Below are 21,938 nucleotides of genomic sequence, written 5' to 3'. Positions count from 1 at the left end.
GAACATGTCTTCTTGCCGCCAATTCCTAAACATTCAGATTTTTTAAGGAATATTCCTATGCCACCTTAATAAACTATTTAAAAGTCAATTATCTTGTATTTAAATGAAGCTTTGGTCCCGGAAATTGAATCAATTTTAGGGTAAATTACAATTATGCCCTGAGGTAAAGTCTATTAATGGAAAAACTTCTTATTTTTTCATAATTACATCCACCCCTCGCAATTTTTATATTTCTTAAACTAACACCATTTTTGTACGGGATGATGTAATAAATTCCAAACTACAGGGGGTTCGATGTAATTTCTAAACAATATGGGTCTTTTTTTGTAATTACACTTTACCTTAGGGAGGTGATTGTGATTTACCCTCAGTTTTACGATCAATTAACCTACACTTCTTATTCATGAATGAATTTCTTCATTCAAAAACTGTAAACAAAAATTGATCACTTTCAAATATTAAAAAAATATTTTTATTTTAGGGTAATTAACAAGTAGTACACAATTAAAGAAAAATAATAACTACTAGTAAATTAAAAATGCATTGAATTATTGATGTACATAAAATTGGTGTTTGAAAAGAAGAAAAGTTATGGAAAAGGAGATATCAAGAAAAGTGAAGAATTTAATTGGACACTGAATTCAACTAACATTACCCCAATTTTCTTTTTCTTCGTGAAGAATAACGTAACACTTATTATTAATTCTTTTCTTTTTTTTAATTCACTTGTTACTTTAATTCATGTTCCCACAAAGTATATATGAATTTATTATTTATTTAATTTTTTGACATATGAAATAATTAAAGTTGGTGGGGTATTTAGGATAAGAGTGTGCACGTGGATGTATCTCTGTCTCTACCAAGTCGTGCCTCCTTTAATCCAGCCGCATCCCTGTTTTTATTTTAATTATATCCCGATTTTTCTTTTTCTAATTTAATCTCCTCAATTTTGAATCTTGTCTTTGAATAATTTAATTCAATGCTTCTTATCCAGTCATCCAAACAACCTTTAATTAATTTACCCTCCAAAATATCATCTAACGTGCGTGGTGCTCGTTTCCCCGTGTTTCATTGCGGGTCATCTTGTTCAATAATATATTTAATATTCCAATTTGCAAAAAAATGATCCACCCATATACAAAAGAAGAAAATAAAGTAGAAGTATATTAATTAAATAATCGTGTTTGTGATTAAGGCATGTATTACAGATTCGGAAAATTACTGTCTTTGTCCCTCAAAGTTGCACCAATTACACATTTGGTCCCCTATGTTTACAAAAAACATAATTGGTCCCTCATGTTTTCACTTTTAGTCAATTTCAGTTAGTAGTAATGGAATCAAGTGTGTGCCTGTCACTACTTTAAATTATGAACTAACGGTAAATTGACGAAAATGACAAACAATGTTAAATTATTGAAAGTGAAGGACCAAATGTGTTTTTTTTTAACGTGAAAGGCCAAATGTAAAATTAATGCAAACTTGAGAAATGAAACTATAATTTTACCATTATATATTATTACACTTTCGTGTATTTTATGTATTGTTAAGATTGTCATTCTTCTGCATTTAATTAGTACGCTACTTTTTACTCAAAAAAAAATTAGTACGCTACTTTGCTTAAACAAAATGAGATTAAATTAACATGTCGGTATTAAATTTTTTTTCTTTATTTTTTTAAATTTTTTTTCTATATTTTCATAATCGCCATTCGGTCCTCCTTTTTTTTACTTGCAAGTTGATTTTCTTTATGTGGCCCCTAATATAATGTTATGTTTCTTATTTGACTCTAATATATATATATATATATATGATAGTTTTATTTATGTCGGTTGATTTCAATTTGCAGTATCTTTCAATATATAAAATTAAAGTGCATTCGAGTGTTGACTGATACCATATATTTAGTTTTTGATAAATGTAATAATTAATATAATAGTGATTATGTTATGTGAAAAACAACTGGTGGTTATAAGAAGTTGACATAGTAATCTTTAAACCTAACACCCCTAAACAATATAGATATAAAAATTGAAATTCATGGATATATTATATATGTATGAAAAAGAGTAGTGGAGATTGAAAAGTGAAAATAAATTTTGGAATTTGTATGACATTTTGGAGCGTTCAAGTGACCCCACACCCTTTTTGAGAAACTATTTTTCATGTATACTTTAGTTTTATTTTGGCCGAATAAAAATAGAGTGGTGCTATTTCCACCTCCAAAGTATCTTAATTCACCACCAAAGATTATATAATATCATAAATATCCTTCAAATTTATAATCCATTATCTTTTTTCATATTCACTTAATCTTCATGTGTTTGAGCTATTTTTTTTTTTTTTTTATTTTATTTTATTTTTAATTTTTTATTTTTTTATTATTATTTGCATTTATTGTTTGCAACGAAATATTTATTACAAGATATTTAAACTTCCATATAAGATAATATTACGGATTTGTTTTAGAAAACAAAATTATATTAAGCCAAACTGACCAATTCTGGAGGAAGTTCAGGACTTTCCATACAAGCAATCTTAATTTATTTATCAAAAAACGTGAATTTATGCTATTTTTGACATTCGAAAATATTTTTCTCTGATGAAAGTATTATCATTTGAGGTGGAGATGATACGATTTCCAGTGAAAATGAAGGAGTTTTTTTTTTTAACAAATATTTTAATTAGTTTAGTGGTAGATAATTTATAAATTTGTAAAAAATATAGGTGAAAGAAGAATAAATGTGTAAAATGAGAAATATATTTAATTTGGTGGTGTAATAAGATATTGTAAGGGTGGAAATAGCACGTCTCTAAAAATAAGGCTAAATATTCATTTTCACATTTAGTTTTATTTTAGTCCTTCATTTCTTAATTGTCTCATTTTCATCCTTCATCTCTATAATTCATCTCATTATCATCCATTGATGTATAAACATGTTAACTTTAACAAATTTATTTTAAAAACAAATGGAACATTCCATTGTTAGAATTATTTTTGATAAATTATGACTTTTTTCTATGTATATAATAAAGTCTATAATTTAAAAATAATATTTGCAACCAACAAAAATATAACTTAAAAAACTGCTACTTTTACGAAATATGAATTTATATTAATATAAAACGAATCATTTATTTTGTGGATATATGACTTGAATTTAGAAACATATTTAATTAATTATAATATGTTAACTAAATATATTGTCTATCATTTTTTTTTATGATCTTATGTTAATATTCAAAGAAGTAATTTAATTATATATGTTTTTTTCTAGTATTTATTAATTATTTATAGTTAAATACAAATAATAATAAGAATAGTTGGCGCAATTAGCAAATACCTACTAGTTGGCGCACATAAATATGTTGACAATATAAATTGTTTGAAATGCGAAATAATAAATAATATAATGGCAAAGCTGGTAATCCAATCACAGCGAAGTCCTTCCCAACTGTGTGGGACTACCTACCCTCTATTTTAGCTACTCGTGTTACTTTATTTAATCCTATTTATTTATATATTCTAGCACGAAAAGCGAAATCCCTCGCCCTCAGAGCCCCATCTTTAGGCCCGACAAGAATTGATGGAGGAATGTAAATTATGGTAGCTCAACGGCCCGATAAGGTCAGATGTGTGTATATATATATAATTTGTTACAAGAAAATGTTGAGATTTGATGAGATGGTGAAATTGAATTGATAATAAAGAAAAATGGTGGGATGTGACAAGTTAATTTCACATCAAAATAATTATACATAAAAGTCTTGAAATTAGAGGACCCCTAGAGCTAAATATCACACCATCCGACCAACATAAGTTGGTAAAGCAATGCACACGTACGGTTGTATGACAGGATATATTATAGGCTCCTCCATGCTTTATATATATATCACTATTATTTTATTGGATTATTATTATTTTAATAAATATATTGATGGGATTTATTTATCAAATACAGGCTTCATTAAATGAACCTAATCGGGAAAGTTTGTCGGCTTTTTCTTCCTTGTTTTCACCTCCCGTGGTTGAGTGGTTGAAAATAAAAATTTATTAATTCGAGGAAAGACCGTGACACGTGAGATATATTGACGTGGCAACATTTCTACAATTTATAAATTAAATTTAGTGTATTATTATTACTTGCTCAAATTATCACAAAAAGTAAATAAGAAAAGGTATTAATATTATTATTACTTGCTCAAATTAACACAAAAAGTAAATAGTTAGGAATGAACTTTTGGCCCAACAACGTATAACATATCGGAAATTGGGGTAAAATGTACACACTCTTGGGCCTCTTTTGGTTTTAAAGTTAATAAAATTCGTTAAATAATAAGTAAAATATATTTTATGATTATAGACAATTAATTGTATAATAATATTCATCTTTGATTTGGTTTTGGGTATTGTTATTATTATATGGAATTAAATTTAAAACGAATGTACCGTCTTGCTAATATAATCGGATGCCACTAACATAATGCCATGTGGATTTACCATTATCAATATTAAATTATGGAAATGAATTCAACAATATTTACTTCTGAATTTGCACCGAGCAACTCACTCAAATTTAGTTTTATTAACATAAAAACGCATTTATTTTTTATTTCGATAAAAGTTACTGCTCGTCCGTTTTGTGTGTGTCTGTGTGTGTATGTGTGTGTGGTCTGTAAGAAGAAGAAGAAGAAGAAGAAGAAGAAGAAGAGGAAGGGTTTCACTGTAGGTATAGGAATAGGACTGAAGATATACGTGTAATTGCATATGGAGTTGGTTTTAGGGTTTCGTGTAATAGGGCTTTGGGCTTAAATGAGCCCGGAAATTGGCTAGATTGGGCCAAGTATTGTGCTAAAATAGTGTTGATATAGATTATAGGATGCAATTGAGCTCTGTGATTGGGACGAATTGGGCCTTGAATTTGGGCTTAAATGAGCCCTGAAATTGGCTTGATTGGGACTAGTATTTGGCTGAAATAATGTTGAAATTCGACGCAATTGGGCCCTGTAATTGGGACTTTAAATTGGTATGGATTTGGGCAAATGAGCCCGGAAATTGGCTTGATTGTGCTTAGTATTGGGCTGAAACAGTGTTGAAATTTGACTCAATTGGGCCTGTAATTGGGCTTGAATTTGGCATGCTTTTTGCCTATGCTAACTGCTAATTCTTTAATCTTTGCAAATTGCAGTGGCCTATTAAATCCACACAAGACAAAGCATGAGACCACCCAGTCCAAATTCATTGAATGATTAGTGTATAATACTTGGTTTTTAATAAGTGATTTATTTGGGACAGAATGAACAATACCATAAACGCCCTTTGCCCTTCCTACTCGGTGAAATGAAAACCTTGTTACCCTCTTTCTTCCCTACACTGGCCACTTGAAATGGATGAGTTTAACTTGAAACTGATAAATAATTGCTTCTATGGACCTTTAATTTCTATGCTACACCCGGTGAAAAATACATCGGATGATTTTTTTACCGTTGATCTTCACACACTAATGTGGCAATGTGAATGTGTGCTTATGAACGGTAAAGATCTACCTAGTGTATTACACCTAGTGTAGCATAGTATAAACCCTACAGGACTCAGCAAACCAGGCACTGAATTTAGATAAACCTTTTCAACAAACAGGAATTCTGGCCAAAGGTTTAGCTTCATATATCCAACTCAACCTGCAATTAATTTCTCATATACGAGTGAGAAATCGAGGTTCAAAACTACAACGTGTATCGATTTTGACATGACTTAAGACTTCAGCTTCACTAGAGGATAATTAATTAGCTCTAAAACACAATGCTTAAATCACAAACTATCACCATTGCCAAAGCTAAGCAAGCTTTCCAGATTATGCTCAATCAAGAAACTCATTCAGATAAATCCACTAAAAACTACATAATAACAATAACCAATAAAACGAAACAACAAATTCCACAAAAAATCGCAACTTTATCAACTCTCGATCAAAATGGCAAAGAAATTGTTTTTTTTTTTAAATTGATTAGTGTACATCTTTATTTTGAATATTATTCTCAACTACAGAATGCAGCTCTCATGTTACAACAAAAAAACAAATGAAGAACAATGTAGCAAATGCAATTTCCAAATTAACAACAAATTTAATCACCGGTTGGTTGCTCTTCACTTAGTCTTGATACTAACTCCGGTGCCACCAGCAATAATCACGGCAGTCGCCATATCCAAGAACAAGCCGTGCTCCACCACCCCTTCGAACGCGTTAATCTCCTTTCCGGCGGCACCCGAATCCCTAATCGGAGTTTTGAAGTACAAATCCACAATGTAATTAGAATTATCAGTTACATAGGGTTTCCCATTCCCATCCAATCTCAGCTTCGCCTCGCACCCTTCCTCCTTGAACAATTCCTGCAGCCTCACCAGATTATAGTTCCAGCAGAACTGGACTACTTCTACGGGCATCGCCAGACCCGACCCGCCTAACCCGGCCACCAATTTCGAATCGTCAACTACCACCACGAATTTATCCGACGCTGCCTCGACCATTTTCTCGCGCAGTAGGGCTCCGCCGCGGCCCTTCACCAGGTCGAGATTGGGGTCCACCTCGTCGGCGCCGTCGATTGCGAGGTCGAGGTGAGGGTGTGCGTCGAGGGTGGATAGCGGGATGCCTAGTGCGAAGGCCTGCTCCTGGGTGCGCTTGGATGTGGGAACCCCCACGATATCAGTGAGTTCGCCGGATTTTAGGAGTGCGCCGATCTTATCGACGACGAAGGCGGCGGTGGATCCGGTTCCGAGTCCGAGGACCATGCCGCTTTTCACATACTCGACGGCCTTGTCGGCGGCGAGTTTTTTTAGGTCATCCTGTGTGAGGACTGGGGCGGAGAAGGCCTTGATAGAGAACTTGGATGGGGCGGTGCGGAGGTGGATGCGACTGGACGTCGGAATTTGGCGGCGGAGGGAGGCGGTGGAGGCGGGGGAGAGGAGGGATAAGGTGGCTGCCATTGTTGGTGGTGGATTGGGGATTTGTTTGAATTGTGATCCTCTCCTGCCTAATCTGGTGCTACTATTTTTCTTTTTTAATTTTTTAATTTTTAATATTTTTTTTTTTTTTTTTTTTTTGGCCTTTGGTGCTTAGGGCATGTGGCCAAGAGTTGTTGAGAGAGAGAGAGCACATTTTCCAGATTGGCAAATGTTCAAATTCAATTAAAATATTAAAAAAGAAATAAATAAATCAGATAATGAAGAAACAATATCAAAAAAACAAGATTATTAAGCATATATAATAAATAAGGTGATGATGTTTAATTACAAGAAGCATAAATTTGGTTGAGCTATAGTTCAATATGGATCACTAGTAGGAATTCTTTCCTTTAGAGGAAAAGAATCTGCTAAATCCACGGCTTTGTTTCTCCGAAGGAGTTGGAGAAGCGGAACACGATCCCGATTTTGTGGGGCGGTGCTTTGATCGAATCGGTGGTTTATTTGCTTCAGAATCAGATGTACTAAACTGGGAATTGAATGGATCGAGGAATGATTCCGAGCCTGCTCTGTGCAAACTGAAAGAAGTGGCGCCAAAATCAATAGTAGGTTGAAAATTCATCCCACTTATTGTTGGTTGTTCGCCACTATTTGTTGTTGAGTTTTGTATATCCGTTTGAGGGCGCAACGATTTCAACTGCTTGCCGAGAAGAAATATTGTTTCTTGACACTCTGCCAACTTTTCAGATGCAGCAGCTAATTCTGCCTCCTGGTTTTACACAAGAACATATATCATTTATGTGTTTATCTTAAACATATGACAAACAATTTACAAGGGATCTTGTCGTATATACTAATTATACTTTTACGGGTCTCACCTGGCTAGCCTTGTCGATATTATCGACTGTTGCTGAAGAATTATCAACTCTGTCATGGAAAAATCGAGAAAGCCCACGTGTTAGAAATGAAAAAACAAAAAATAAAATGCAAGAGAGAATTTTTTTACTACCTTTGAAGCTGCTCTAAAAGATCGTTGCATCTGGTAAGTGCATCTTGATGACTAGCTTTCTCCTTCTGCAGCTCGTTGTCCATGTTCTCTATTTTCGTTTGCAGAGAATTGATTTCGGTTTGTAATTCCTCTGCTCGTGTTTCTAATGATCTATACGATTCCGCCATGCATTTGACCTGTGTCTCTGCCAAGGTGTTTGACTTTTGAGCCGATGTCAACTGTAACTTGACATCAGCAAGAAGCTGCTCCGTTTCAAGCAACTGAGACTTGGTGCTTTCCAAATTTGCTGTGTTTATAGCAAGATCGGCTTTCAATTGTTCAAACTCCTCAAAAGAACATTTCCATGGCGATTCAGATGTCGGAACAAGTTTCGCAGCACTTGGAATATCCGGATCTGATGCAGAATCGGAAAACTGGGAGCAGCTATTTGGATATCTTTCACCTGAAGAATCGTCCAATGGAGCCTTATTCTCTGGTAGCACAATCTTGTCTATACAATCAGAACTACTATTCTCCACTTCACAACTTTTGAACCCCGTTACATTCAAGTGCAGTTCATTTGCTTTGCTCAAGACACGAGAAATGTCGAGGACAAACTCAACTAGATTAACCATTTTGCTGTTTATAGCTTCGTTGTATTTGGCAGAGAAAGTGTCGATCTCTTCATTTAGTCCATCTCTATCTGCAGATGTTTCTGCCTCTTTACCAAGCATCTTCACAATATCACAAATGTAAGAGATGGCGATTTCCAATTCTTGATTGATGGTTTGGACACTGTCCATACACGACTTAACATCTTCAGACAAAGATTCAACAGTTTTGGGATCTGTTTCGTTTGCAAATTTCTCCATCTCCAAAAAGTCATCCATAAGGCACAAGCGGCTAGACTTTTCAGATATATGTGGACTGTCTAAATTCTTCTCCTTGCTAACATAAGAGTGATCAGCAGAAATTGACATTGTAGCCCAAGAATCAGCACAACTTACATTATCATCGTTTCCATCTTCGATGCCTTTTCTACTAGATAATCTTTCACCATTACCTCGTAATTCTGCTTCTAAACTTCGAAGCTTGACAGCTGTCTCCTCGTACAAGCTTCTAGAAGCTTCTAACTCCCCGTTACGCTTTGCCAGTGCTTCCTTCAACATCCTCGTTTCTTCGTCCATAGATAGCATACGCTCTGTCAGCAGCTCATGCTCTTTATGGATCTTCAGTGAATTGTCGAACGAGAATTCAGGCAAATGGGACTTCCTTAAACGGGACTCTGCGTAATCTCTGCCCATGTGTTCAACTTCAAGCTTCATCTGTGCAAGTGCAGCTGGACCGGGCAGTTTCTTCCTTACAAGTCCACGTAATCTTTGACACTCTGCTTCAAGCTTAGCTATTTTCTTCGCCCCTTCAATATGCTGCTTATTCGCCAATTCTGCTGACCTCACACTCATGTTTTTTTCCTCGTTGCGTATTTCCACCTCTTTCCTTGCTATATGAACCTCGTATTTCAGCGAACTTACTTCCTTTTCGTAGGACTCGATATTGCTATTTAACAGTTGTATCTCAGATTCAGCTTCTGATTTTTCTTCACCGAGTTGAGTCAGCATATTGGAACAGTCCCGCAGAGATGTTGATAGTGCAGCATTTTCATCAGCCGATTTGCGAAGTTCTTGCTCCAAATCAGATATTTTCGACTCGAGATCGAGCTTCATTTTATCGAAGAGCTTCGTTTTGTTATGAACAACTTCTTGCAATTTTTTGCTGTGTTCTTCTTTCAAGTCTCGTATCTGCCTCATGCATTCTCTGAGAGCACCATCTAAATGCGTTCCTCGATCTTCGGCTGTGAGCTTTAGAAGCGTGACAGATTCCACTTGGGTTTTCAGCGTTGCAGCTTCTGCTTCGGCTTTTTCCCAACCTGTACAAAAAAAAAAAGGTTTTCGAGATCTAAGTTCCGAATTTTATCTTCAAACAACAAAAGATATGTGTAATCATCATAAAAAGATGAAAACCTGAGATGGCTTCTTCAGCAACTTTGGCGTGTTGTTTCACTACGTTTTCTTTATCGGTCATTTCTGAATGGGCTTCGGATAATTTTCCATTCAGTTCCTTCACTTCTTCCTCTAAGTTCCGCACTTGTTCTTCATAGGACTTAACTTGATCCACCAATCCAGTTAGATTTGCATATGATTCCGTTGGAATTTGAATAAACTTCGGTTTTTCATTTTCACTGTCGTGTTTGACCTGTTAACAATCAAGCATAAATATATATATATATATACATATGAACTCAAACTTTATTAAAATTATGACATGAATACAGTTATACAAACAAGAATCGAAATAATATGGGCGAACCTTGTCTAAAGCAGAAGAGTTTGATGATTTTTTCTTCCATGGCCAACTCCTTTTATCCATTGCAGATTTCTGTTTATGCAAACAATATCATTAAATTGAAGCTAAAAGCCCCACAACAAAAAGTCGAATTATTGACAACAACGAAAAAAAGAAGTCGAAACCCGAGAACACAACATACGAGATTTCAAGGGGATAATTGGAAACAAAAACAAAAGAAGATATTTCAAGTCAAAATCTTCAATGCAGATTCAGTATTAAAAAAACAAAATTAATGATCAAAACTTTAAGGCATGCAATGCAACTGGCCTTAATAATCTAAACATATGCCAGTGAGGATGAAGAAAAGGATAGTACACCAAAACAATTAAAATTCTCAACCAATATGATATTCCATAAATCTAAAAATTATTATAAAACAAAAAAAAAACAAAAAACTAAATATCTACCCAGAATACCCTTTATTCTTTGCCAAAATTTGGAGTAAGCTGATATTATTTTAATGAAGTGAATTGCGAACCGATCAAATCCACAAACACGGTTTCATAAATAGACTTTGGATTGTAAACTCACTAAACGTTTAGATTTTTATTTTATTTTATTATTTTTCAATTCGAGCTTCAGAAAAAAAATACAGTGAAGATTTGGAACATGAATTTTTTTACTAATTGCGAATACAATTGAAATTTAACATGTCAATAAAAAAACCAAAAGTGATATACAGCACCTCTGAAACAGAGCCACTCTAAGAATCCTTCGCTGAAAATTAAGAGAAAAATAAAATAAAATAAATAAATAAAAGAATCTTCAAAACACAAAGCCGAGAATCAAAGTAGCCATGAGAGAGAGAGATAGAGAAATGCTGCCAATTTTTATGAAGGAAGAGAGAGAGAGAGAGATTTCACATAACAACAAATTAAAGTAATTGCTTCACGGAAACGCAGAAAACAAAGCAAACACATGTCTTCGATGACGCAATCCACTTCATCAAATTAAAAAAATTAAAATTAAAATAAATTGGAATGTAGTGGAAGATGAAGATGAATCAAACTCTGCTCCCATACACACACACGTGTCACTCGCTGAAGTTCGCACACTTACCAGAAGGAAATGCAGTGAATTTGTAATTCAGATAGTGGAAATTAGTAGTATATTGGGGATTTTGCGAATGCAGTTGGTTCCAGACTTTTTAGTGTGTGTTTGTGCGTGTTTTGGTGGAGAAGAGGACACGATTCTGGTGGTGGAGGGGCGTGGGAAGGAAGTGTTTGGGGGGTTATTTTTTATTATTATTTTTATTTTTGAGAATATAAATAAATAAATAAATAAATAATCCTGCGTTAGGTGTCACTTAAAAAAGGCAAGGAGGACGTTGGAAAGCTCCAAAAAAAACATCAGCCTTTGAAATTCGGGAGATATATTTGTTTTAATAAAAATAAAATAATTAAAAGTTGGTTGTGTATTTTTCCTAATTGAAGCAAGGAATAATATGCACAACAGAACAAAATTTATGTTCTCATATTTCACCTTCTCTATTATTCCATTTATATATTATATATTTTGGTTTAAATGATTTAAATATCCAATACTCCCAAATTAAATAGTACAACTAGAAAGTGGAATGAAATAATTGAAACTAGTATAATCAATAATTTATTTTTACAGAAAAATATTGTGGTAGGTACGTGAGTGCTAGTGTCGATTAATATATTTTATGCAATCGGAATAAAATAATTATAGTAAAATGATTAATATGAAAATTAAAGAATTAAAAAAACTGGAATTGTGGTGCTTGTGAGTTGACTGTGAAATGACGGAACAGCCCTCGGGAAAATGAAGTATCGGCAAGTGGGTGACAGGGTAAAAGTTGAAAAGTACAATATATCTTTTGACAAATGGATTTGGACCACCGTCGCTTTATTCCGTCCAGCTCATTCATTTGAGAAGTGGCGCGTCTGCGTCTCCACCTTTATGACATGTGCCGCCGCTGTATCCTATTCTTTTCTCTCTCTCTTTATATTCGTTTTTTTTTGGGGAAACTACAGATAAATCCCTAATCCAAAACTTGAAACACAGATCAGTCCCTACGTAGTTTGCCCTAGCATTTCAGTCCCTACTCACACGCCTAACATGCAGATCAGTCCCTAATGTGAATTTTATATATTTTATTATATTTTCTTCTCACTCTCACCCTTTTCTCTCTCCTGCTTTTCTCTCTCTTCATCTTCTCTTTCTTTCTTCTCTCTCTTCATTTCTATCTGCTTTCTTTCTTCTCTATTTCTTCTCCATTTCTCTCCTCTGGTTTCCCCTTTTTTCCGGCGAAAAAATCACTGTAAAACCCACCCACCCCACAATGGCTACAAATGATGTATCTAACGATGTACCCAGTGTGATTCTTGGAAGTTGTCGATACAAAAATCAACTTCACATTATTTCCATAAAAAGTAATTCGACATTAATGGAGATATATGGTGCTATTATCAACAAATGGAATCATATCCATCCAGATGCACTGATCCTCCAATACTTGGCTCCTCGGGAAAGATTGTATGTGACATTGGGCACTGATGAAGATGTGGAGAATATGGTTGCATTGCATCTGATAATGAAGATGAGTGTGGTCGACATTGTCGTGACCTGCAAAGATGAAGCTAATTCGCGTGGAAAGAGGGTTCGCACCGATGGCTGGTAGGTCTCCATCTTTTTCTGTACTGCTGAAATGCATTTCTTTATGGTTATTAATTATTGTGTGATACATAGTATAAAATATGGCACATAATAGTATCATGCTAATATAAATATGGTATGGACGTATGGTACTTACAGTATGGGTGATAGGTAAATTTGGTACTGCTGGTGGGAAAACATAGTATCATATAATGGGGAAGATAGTACGTAACCTTCATCTGAATAGTATGGGTGATAGGTAAACTTGGTACTATTTGTGGGAAAACTTAGTATTATATAATGGAGAAGATAGTATGGAACCAGTGCATTGTTATGATATTTTCATGTACATTGTTATTTGGATTCCACTCTATTGTAATCCATTTTTAAAATTTTTTTGAAACCAAAAGCGGCGATCAATCGATGGAAATCGAGGGTAATCCGCTTGGAAATTCAATTGATGCATGGAGACATTGCATCCGTGGGGAGAATCAGTTTTTTAAAGATCCTGATGATTTTAGGCATATGCTGAAAAACTATTCTATTGCTAATAATCGATCATTTAAGTACATGAAAAATGATCAACAAAAGATCATAGCAGTATGCATTCACGAAAACTGCAAATGGAGGGTTTATGCATCATTGTACAAGTCAGATAAGTTATTTAGCATTCGCAAGTGCAATCTTGAGCACACTTGTGGTGATGCTACTCTTCGTACAAGGGGTCATCCTAAAGCCGATGCTACATGGATTGCCCAAATTATGAAACGAAAATTGAGAACGCAGCCAGCTTACACACCATGTGGTATGTTAGAAGATATCCGAGACGATTATGGTCTGGAGCTTCAGTACTACACAGCATGGAGGGGTAAAGAAAAAGCAATGCGTGATATCCATGGTGATGAGACGACATGTTATGATAAACTGAGACGCTATTGTCGTGCATTAAAAATGCATAACCCTGGTAGCATGGCAGAGTATGAGATTGAACCTGCTACTCAAAAGTTTATTCGAATATTTATTAGTTTTGGGAGTTCTATTTCCGGCTTTTATCGGTGTAGGCCGATGATATGTTTGGATGGGACTCACATTAAAAATAAGTACAAAGGATGCTTGCTTTCTGCTGTGTGCAAGGATCCAAATGATTCCTTATATACATTGGCATACGCAGTTGTTGATGCTGAGAATGATAAAAACTGGGAGTGGTTTTGCATTAAACTGAAACAAATTCTAGATCTTCACAATGACAATAGATCTTTTACCATTTTCTCTGATCGTCATTCGGGGCTTCTTAAAGCCGTCCCGTTGGTATTTCCTAGTAGCCACCATGCATATTGTTTGCGACACTTGGTGGATAACTTTAGAACTCAGGTATTTTGTCACCTCATGTCATACTTTTGTATAACATGTTTCATACTTTTGTATAACATGTTTCATACATTTGTGTAACATGTGTCATACTTTTGTATAACACATTTCATACATTTGTATAGCATGTTTCATACATTTGTATAGCATGTTTCATACATTTGTATAACATGTTTCAAAATAATATAGGTCCTGAGGAAGTACCCATTGCACAACAAGTCATACTGGGCGAGTGTTTTACATAATGCTGCATATGCTCCTACTCGGCAGGAGTTCGATGCAACTATTTCTCGTATAGTGCAATCTATGCCTCTCGCGGCATCATTTATTTCGAATTCTGATCCAAATCATTGGGCGAATGCCTATTTTTCTGGAGAAAGATGGGGAATCGTGAACAATAATCAGGCAGAAAATTGGAATGGTTGGGTTAAAGATGCCCGATCTTTGCCTGTTCCATCCATGATTGATCACATACGGATCAAAGTAATGGAGATGCTAGTTAAACGACAAGGAAAAAGTTTGGCAATGACTGGCATATTGTGCAAGAAAATTCTAAAGAGATTAACAATCAATCATATGGCCTCTCGTTCCTTAAAATATTGTAGATCAAGTAGTACCGCTTTTGAGGTATATGAAGAGGACAAGTCGTATAAGGTTGACTTGCAGCACAAGACTTGTTCTTGTAAAGCATGGCAATTAGAGAAACTTCCATGCAAACATGCATGTGCATGTTTGGAGTCAAAAGGATACTCAGTATATGAGTTTGTTGATCCATGCTTTCATATTGATACGTACAAACAGGTATATCAATTCACGATTAACCCAATTCCCTCGTTTGATGAGGACTTTGACTTGTACGATGCGTGTAATGCTCCGCCCGATGTCTTTGTTAATGCACCTGATTCGAGAACTCGACCGGGACGTAGAAAGACAAAAAGAATTCCTTCACAAGTGCAAACTCGTAAACTGAAGTGTACTCGGTGTGGGAAGCCTGGACACAATCGTCGTACTTGCACACAACCAATCTGACTAGCAATTTTTTTTAATGTAAATATTGTCTGCATTTGTGTTACTTAAACTAACTAGTCTTGTTTCTAATGTAAATTTTATGTTTTTCATCAGGGAGGACAAGATGGAGGAGAGCTTACATGATTGCCCATTATGTTATTCAAGTGATTGAAGTGAATGAAAACTGGCTGTTTGTACTTTATTATTATGTGATTTGCACTATGTTGTTTTGAACTTTGTACTATGTTTCAATTTGCACTATGTTTTTGCTATTTGTAGTTTGTACTATGTATTAGGTACTCTGTTCATTGATGGTTTATCATTTTCAGTCTAATGGTACTATTTTTATTTACACATGGTATTGGATATGAGATAGTATGGTATGCCTATTGTTGGTTGATGGTTTATCATTTTCAGTCTAATAGTACTGTTTTTATTTACACATGGTATTAGATATGCGATATGGTGGTATGCTTGTTGCTGCTTGATGGTTTATCATTTTCAGTATAAAGGTACTGATTTGATTTACGCATGGTATTATCTATGAGATAGGATGGTATGACTTACTCAATTTATGACCGTTACAATATAGCCGTTGCTTATAATATAGCCGTTGCTTATTGTCAGAACTAGTCAAGTCATAATATGACCATAAATGACACATAGGCTCATTTGTTTCTAATTCATGGCTTCTTCTAGTAGCACCACTCCAATGAGTGGGTTAAAATACAAAAAAGGGAAATGCAAGCGTCTTGATTGTGGGAAGAAAACAATAATCATGGTTTCAGAAACTATTTCGAATCCCGGAAGGTTATTTTACTGTTGCCCACACCATGGCTACTCCCATTGGTGTGAACCATTTGAAGTTGGGCAAACTTTTTCCAACTCAAATCGTGAAGAAAATGAAGCTACAAGTGCGTCGATGAACCAAGTCCATCAAGAAAGTGAAGTGAAGAATTGCAATTCTGAAGGTGGAGTAGTTCATAGTTTGATAGTGTTGAATCTAGTAATATTTGCAGTCTACATGCTATGTAAAACCTATGTACTGTTGTTTAATTAGTGAACATAAGAGTACAATGTATAAGCTGGTAAAGTTCGGGTTCTTCAGCATTTATAGTACGCTTTGTTAACCAATTAAGTATAATGTATTAGCTGGTAAAGTACAAGTGAGTCGTGAGTATAGTACCATGTGTTCACTGATAAAGTATATGTTTGCCATTCATATAGTATTTTTACAGTCTATATATTATTGTCGGGCCAATGCATCCATATGATCGCATTTTAAGACACAACTCGTCAGTTTTAGACTATTAAGAATGAATGGAGACAATGTGGGAGTAGATCAACATCGACTACGGTAAGAATTGAGGAAAGTATTAGTTTTACACTTGAGCATTGTAGACTTGTATGAATATATTGTATAGTATATGAGTATCATGTATGAAATTCAACATATTTATGGGATCTTGTATTCCAAACGCAACAATAATGCTCACCTACCTTAAAATAATCATTTAAAACATAATTTATGCATCTCCCGTACTTATTGATCATTAAAACGTCGATGAAATTGGTACAATTCAATTCATCAAAAAATATAGTACGCTTTGTTCACCAATTAAGTATAATGTATAAGCTGGTAAAGTACAAGTGAGTCGTCACGATAGTACGATTTGTTCACTGATAAAGTATATGTTTGCCATTCATATAGTATTTTTACACCCTATATATTATTGTCGGGCCAATGCATCCATATGATCGCATTTTAAGACACAACTCTTCAGTTTTAGACTATTAAGAATGAATGGAGACAATGTGGGAGTAGATCAACATCGACTACGGTAAGAATTGAGGAAAGTATTAGTTATACACTTGAGCATTGTAGACTTGTATGAATATATTGTATAGTATATGAGTATCATGTATGAAATTCAACATATTTATGGGATCTTGTATTCCAAACGCAACAATAATGCTCACCTACCTTAAAATAATCATTTAAAACATAATTTATGCATCTCCCGTACTTATTGATCATTAAAACGTCGATGAAATTGGTACAATTCAATTCATCAAAAAATATAGTACGCTTTGTTCACCAATTAAGTATAATGTATAAGCTGGTAAAGTACAAGTGAGTCGTCACGATAGTACGATTTGTTCACTGATAAAGTATATGTTTGCCATTCATATAGTATTTTTACACCCTATATATTATTGTCGGGCCAATGCATCCATATGATCGCATTTTAAGACACAACTCTTCAGTTTTAGACTATTAAGAATGAATGGAGACAATGTGGGAGTAGATCAACATCGACTACGGTAAGAATTGAGGAAAGTATTAGTTATACACTTGAGCATTGTAGACTTGTATGAATATATTGTATAGTATATGAGTATCATGTATGAAATTCAACATATTTATGGGATCTTGTATTCCAAACGCAACAATAATGCTCACCTACCTTAAAATAATCATTTAAAACATAATTTATGCATCTCCCGTACTTATTGATCATTAAAACGTCGATGAAATTGGTACAATTCAATTCATCAAAAAATATAGTACGCTTTGTTCACCAATTAAGTATAATGTATAAGCTGGTAAAGTACAAGTGAGTCGTCACGATAGTACGATTTGTTCACTGATAAAGTATATGTTTGCCATTCATATAGTATTTTTACACCCTATATATTATTGTCGGGCCAATGCATCCATATGATCGCATTTTAAGACACAACTCTTCAGTTTTAGACTATTAAGAATGAATGGAGACAATGTGGGAGTAGATCAACATCGACTATGGTAAGAATTGAGGAAAGTATTAGTTATACACTTGAGCATTGTAGACTTGTATGAATATATTGTATAGTATATGAGTATCATGTATGAAATTCAACATATTTATGGGATCTTGTATTCCAAACGCAACAATAATGCTCACCTACCTTAAAATAATCATCTAAAACATAATTTATGCATCTCCCGTACTTATTGATCATTAAAACATCGATTATGGTAAGTTTTTCGTGAATACACATGTAATCGCAAAATAAAGTACCATGTGTTCAAAAGGCAAGTACATTTCATCGAAACATATAGTACAATGTATACAATGAAAAAGTACGAGTAGAGCTAATCAATAGTATTATTAGCTCTACAACAAAAGGACAGATTGTTTATGGCATAAAAACACATTCACCTGTTCATTAATTAATTACAAAAAACACAAGAACCCCAAAACACTTCCACTCCCAGTTTTTTCACAATAACGCCAGATCTATTTCATATTTAGCTTCCACTTCTACTCCCCGATGCCTCAGAAAGATAGCTGCTAGTTTTGGGCGAAGTATTTTGATATCGCAAGTTTTTGCCTTAAACCAAATTTCTTCACTGTTTACAGCATGACAATATGCCCACATGCAGACAAACAAGCCGCAATCAAGGTTCCCATCCTGCTGCCTGCATCCATGAACCCATTTAGCTTCCGATTGTATCTGCAACCCAGACCTTCTTTCAACCACCTTGCTGTAAAACGAGGCCTACGAAAATAAAATATTATATTAGTCTACAACAATTCGCAAGAATAAAGAATAACTAATTACAAGAATATGGGCTTACGACATAATCCGCAATTCCTGGGAAATTCGGAGAATAGTCTATGGAGTTCCAATGGTAAATACATTTATCTATTGGGTTCAGAACAAGCAGGAACCAGTGTTCACTGGAATTGATAGGTATCATGACAAATGTTTTACTGAAGATATTTGCTGTGTTTAGCTTGTCAAAAGCCATCGTTCCAAAAATAGTAAAATCATTGAGAAGACGATCAAACTTGGCATCGCTCATTCGTTCTACGTCCATCCGAGGTCGCGACATTAACTCTTGCTACGAAACATAATAGAGAATATTAGATAACATTGTAATGTATGCAAAATTATTTGTTAAACCACTATATACCTGGGCAGGGGAGTCAAGGTAATCAATCTCATGTCCATGCTGGGTCATGATAGATTCGGAACATAATAGATTCAAGTACAAATCTATGTGTTCTGCACTCAGCATTTCATCAAATAAAAGTTCGCACATATGCCTTCCCGTCAACTGATGTGGGCCTCTCTCCACAATAATTTCACTACAGTAAGACATAACCACGTACTATTGGATAAGTAAACTTGTACTATGTACAAAGTTACTACATACTATAACATGCAGTAAACATGTACTATTGGATAAGTAAACTTATACTATGTACAAAGTTACTACATACTATAACATGCAGTCAACATGTACCATTGGATAAGTAAACTTATACTATGTACAAAGTTACTACATACTATAACATGCAGTCAACATGTACTATGCATTCACTTGACATATACCATTAAAGACATTAACATGTACTATCAAGGTGGTTGTGCTCTTACCCTAAATCAACACTTTCCAAGAACTGATCCAACAATATCCTATCTTCTTCGGATATTCGGTCACGACGTACGTAGTCATTTCTTCCCCGGTAATAATCGGCATTCTATATAACGAATAAATCACACCAATTATGACAAAAAATAATAATAATGTAATACTAATATTAGATAAAAATACCTTGATCCCAGGGACTGAAACCGAAACCTTGGACACAGGAACTTGTTTACGACCACGTCCTCGTCCTCGTCCTCGCACGCGTGGAACTTTGGCCTTTGACTTTGGCCTTTGACTTTGACTTTCGTCTCCTTGATTTCTCTCTCTTTCTTCACTTTCGTCTCCTTGATTTCTCTCTCTTTCTTCACTTCGTTCTCCTTCACCTTCCATCCCCTTTCCTCCTTCATTTTCTCCTTCCTTTTCCCTTTCCTCTATCTCTGCCTCTATCTCTATCTCTTTCTCTGTCTCCGTCTCTCTCTCTTTTTCTGTCTCTGTCTCTTTCTCTTTCTCCTTCTCTTTCTCCTGCTCTTTCTCTATCTCTATCTCCTTCTCTTTCTCTATCTCCTTTTCTTTCTTTCTCTTACTCTGCATTTTTTTTTCTTTATTTTTTTCTTCTGTTACATTCCCCCTCTTCCTTTTTAAGTTATTCTTCATCTGCTGCAACTAAAAAAAACAATAGTACGAAACATGTTATACCATAGTATTACATTAGTTGACATATAGTATGTTCCAATGGGAATGAAAGTATGAATTTTAGGGTTTATTGTATTAATGACTTACAGATGTTGCTTCCACGTCTCCAATCTCATCTTCACTACTCTCAGAACTTATTTCCACAAATCTGTCAGCACTAATTCCAACAACTGGACCAGAAATTACTTCCAAAACCGGAGAAAGCAACGCTTTCTCTTTCGGGTACACAGAAAATGGTATAACCTAATAAACGTAAAAAATTTGTTAGCAAATACCTAATACATTATATATTTTGTAACTCAAAGTGTTACCTGCACTTGTTTTATCTGATCAAAAAGCAACCTAGCTGCTTCTTCATCGATTGGGATTTTGCTGTCTTGCCACCGGAAGAACCGGGGAAATTTGTAAACACTGGTGCTAACCCCTAGTGACGTGATCCTTTCATGCACCCATGCCTGCGTATTTTGGAATCAATATTAATTGGTATATTCAATATAACATAATATATATTCACTATTAGATATCACTTACCAATAAGCCGATAGTGCATCCATCAAAATACTTCAACCCCCCCTTCAGATACCCCTCCATATTCTCAACAAGAATATCATACACCAACTTTCCCCATGCAAAAGACCCTAAAACCTCCAAATCTTCTACATGCGGATAAACCCACCTTTCTAACGTTTTGTTCCCCTTTGGCAGTAGAATAGTATTTAACAGATAAATAGTGTACAATCTGCTGAAATCTTCAACAGATTGTTGATCGGTCATAACTGCATAGGCCTCCAGTTTATAACCAATATATGGCCTCGTCACTAAAGATAACTTACCATCAAAAATACGTGTGATGAAATCAGTGTCTCTACCATCCATATTCACATCCACCGGTACGCCTTCGTACTGCAGCCCTAATACGATAGATAATTGCTGCGGAGTGAATTCCAAGCGTATAGTATTTCCCCCAAACCAGAAGGCCCGATCTTCTGGATTGTACGCTTGCATGAGAGACACAACCCTATGGAAGCTGTGGTTTATTTTAGGCATGTCCATGTAGTGATAGAAGGGATTTTTCTTCAATACTTCATGATGTTGTTTCTTCATCACTTTTTTCACACCTTCCATAGTTAGGTGAAAAGCGAGCGGTGAGCACCTGCAGCCTATTGATAGCTTGCTGCAATCTTCTTTTACAACAATTCCTGCAATTACATACACATAAAACAAATACAATTATAACAAATACAACGTACTATAAAGTTCCACATGTCAATACCATCCGAAATCACTAGTAATACCATTCAAAGGCACTGGTAATACTATTATGGCATATGACTTATACTACAGGACCATCAAACATTATACTTCTAGTACCACAAGTCAATACCATCCGAAGTCACAAGTAATACCATTCAAAGGCACTAGTAATACTATTATGGCATATGACTTATCCTACAGGACCATCAACATTATAC

General features: G+C 34.9%; 6 protein-coding genes across 8 annotated transcripts; 2 read left to right on the top strand and 4 right to left on the bottom strand.

The window, feature by feature from the left end:
* Positions 1-5,984: 5,984 nt before the first annotated feature.
* On the bottom strand, positions 5,985-7,202 carry EMB3119 (Ribose 5-phosphate isomerase, type A protein). The gene has a single exon (XM_012983718.2). It carries the CDS (start codon positions 6,977-6,979, stop codon positions 6,143-6,145), a length of 837 nt encoding a protein of 278 aa, XP_012839172.1. The 5' UTR covers positions 6,980-7,202; the 3' UTR covers positions 5,985-6,142.
* Positions 7,203-7,229: 27 nt separating this feature from the next.
* Positions 7,230-11,704, bottom strand: LOC105959574 (filament-like plant protein 4). Of its 3 annotated transcripts, none has more exons than XM_012983715.2 (7): positions 11,409-11,631; positions 11,035-11,066; positions 10,311-10,379; positions 9,965-10,196; positions 7,965-9,870; positions 7,834-7,882; positions 7,230-7,724 (listed from the first exon to the last, which is right to left on the bottom strand). In XM_012983715.2, exons 3-7 carry the CDS (start codon positions 10,368-10,370, stop codon positions 7,329-7,331), a joined length of 2,643 nt encoding a protein of 880 aa, XP_012839169.2. In that variant the 5' UTR covers positions 10,371-10,379; positions 11,035-11,066; positions 11,409-11,631; the 3' UTR covers positions 7,230-7,328. The 3 variants fall into 3 exon arrangements, with proteins under 3 accessions (XP_012839169.2, XP_012839170.2, XP_012839168.2); XM_012983716.2 differs by having other exon boundaries at positions 11,218-11,424; XM_012983714.2 differs by lacking the exon at positions 11,035-11,066 and having other exon boundaries at positions 11,409-11,704.
* A 624-nt stretch (positions 11,705-12,328) lies between these two features.
* Positions 12,329-15,681, top strand: LOC148765520 (uncharacterized). Its single transcript, XM_088814229.1, has 2 exons — positions 12,329-12,992; positions 15,462-15,681. Exons 1-2 carry the CDS (start codon positions 12,658-12,660, stop codon positions 15,517-15,519), a joined length of 393 nt encoding a protein of 130 aa, XP_088670355.1. The 5' UTR covers positions 12,329-12,657; the 3' UTR covers positions 15,520-15,681.
* On the top strand, positions 13,131-15,450 carry LOC105949742 (uncharacterized). Its single transcript, XM_088814230.1, has 2 exons — positions 13,131-14,342; positions 14,529-15,450. Exons 1-2 carry the CDS (start codon positions 13,395-13,397, stop codon positions 15,366-15,368), a joined length of 1,788 nt encoding a protein of 595 aa, XP_088670356.1. The 5' UTR covers positions 13,131-13,394; the 3' UTR covers positions 15,369-15,450.
* A 2,722-nt stretch (positions 15,682-18,403) lies between the features above and the next one.
* On the bottom strand, positions 18,404-21,533 carry LOC148765519 (uncharacterized). Its single transcript, XM_088814287.1, has 7 exons — positions 20,998-21,533; positions 20,778-20,921; positions 20,554-20,709; positions 19,779-20,436; positions 19,312-19,486; positions 18,973-19,239; positions 18,404-18,893 (listed from the first exon to the last, which is right to left on the bottom strand). Exons 1-4 carry the CDS (start codon positions 21,517-21,519, stop codon positions 19,780-19,782), a joined length of 1,479 nt encoding a protein of 492 aa, XP_088670413.1. The 5' UTR covers positions 21,520-21,533; the 3' UTR covers positions 18,404-18,893; positions 18,973-19,239; positions 19,312-19,486; position 19,779.
* On the bottom strand, positions 18,615-19,146 carry LOC105949741 (uncharacterized). The gene is made up of 2 exons (XM_012973058.2): positions 18,973-19,146; positions 18,615-18,893 (listed from the first exon to the last, which is right to left on the bottom strand). Exons 1-2 carry the CDS (start codon positions 19,144-19,146, stop codon positions 18,615-18,617), a joined length of 453 nt encoding a protein of 150 aa, XP_012828512.2.
* Positions 21,534-21,938: the final 405 nt, after the last annotated feature.

This window comes from Erythranthe guttata, chromosome 14 (assembly GCF_056151865.1).
Source record: "Erythranthe guttata isolate IM_541 chromosome 14, IM_541, whole genome shotgun sequence".
In the NCBI taxonomy this organism is placed as follows: domain Eukaryota; kingdom Viridiplantae; phylum Streptophyta; class Magnoliopsida; order Lamiales; family Phrymaceae; genus Erythranthe; species Erythranthe guttata.
The sequence above is the reverse complement of the archived record's forward strand: the minus strand, read 5'-3'. Positions and strand labels throughout refer to the sequence as shown.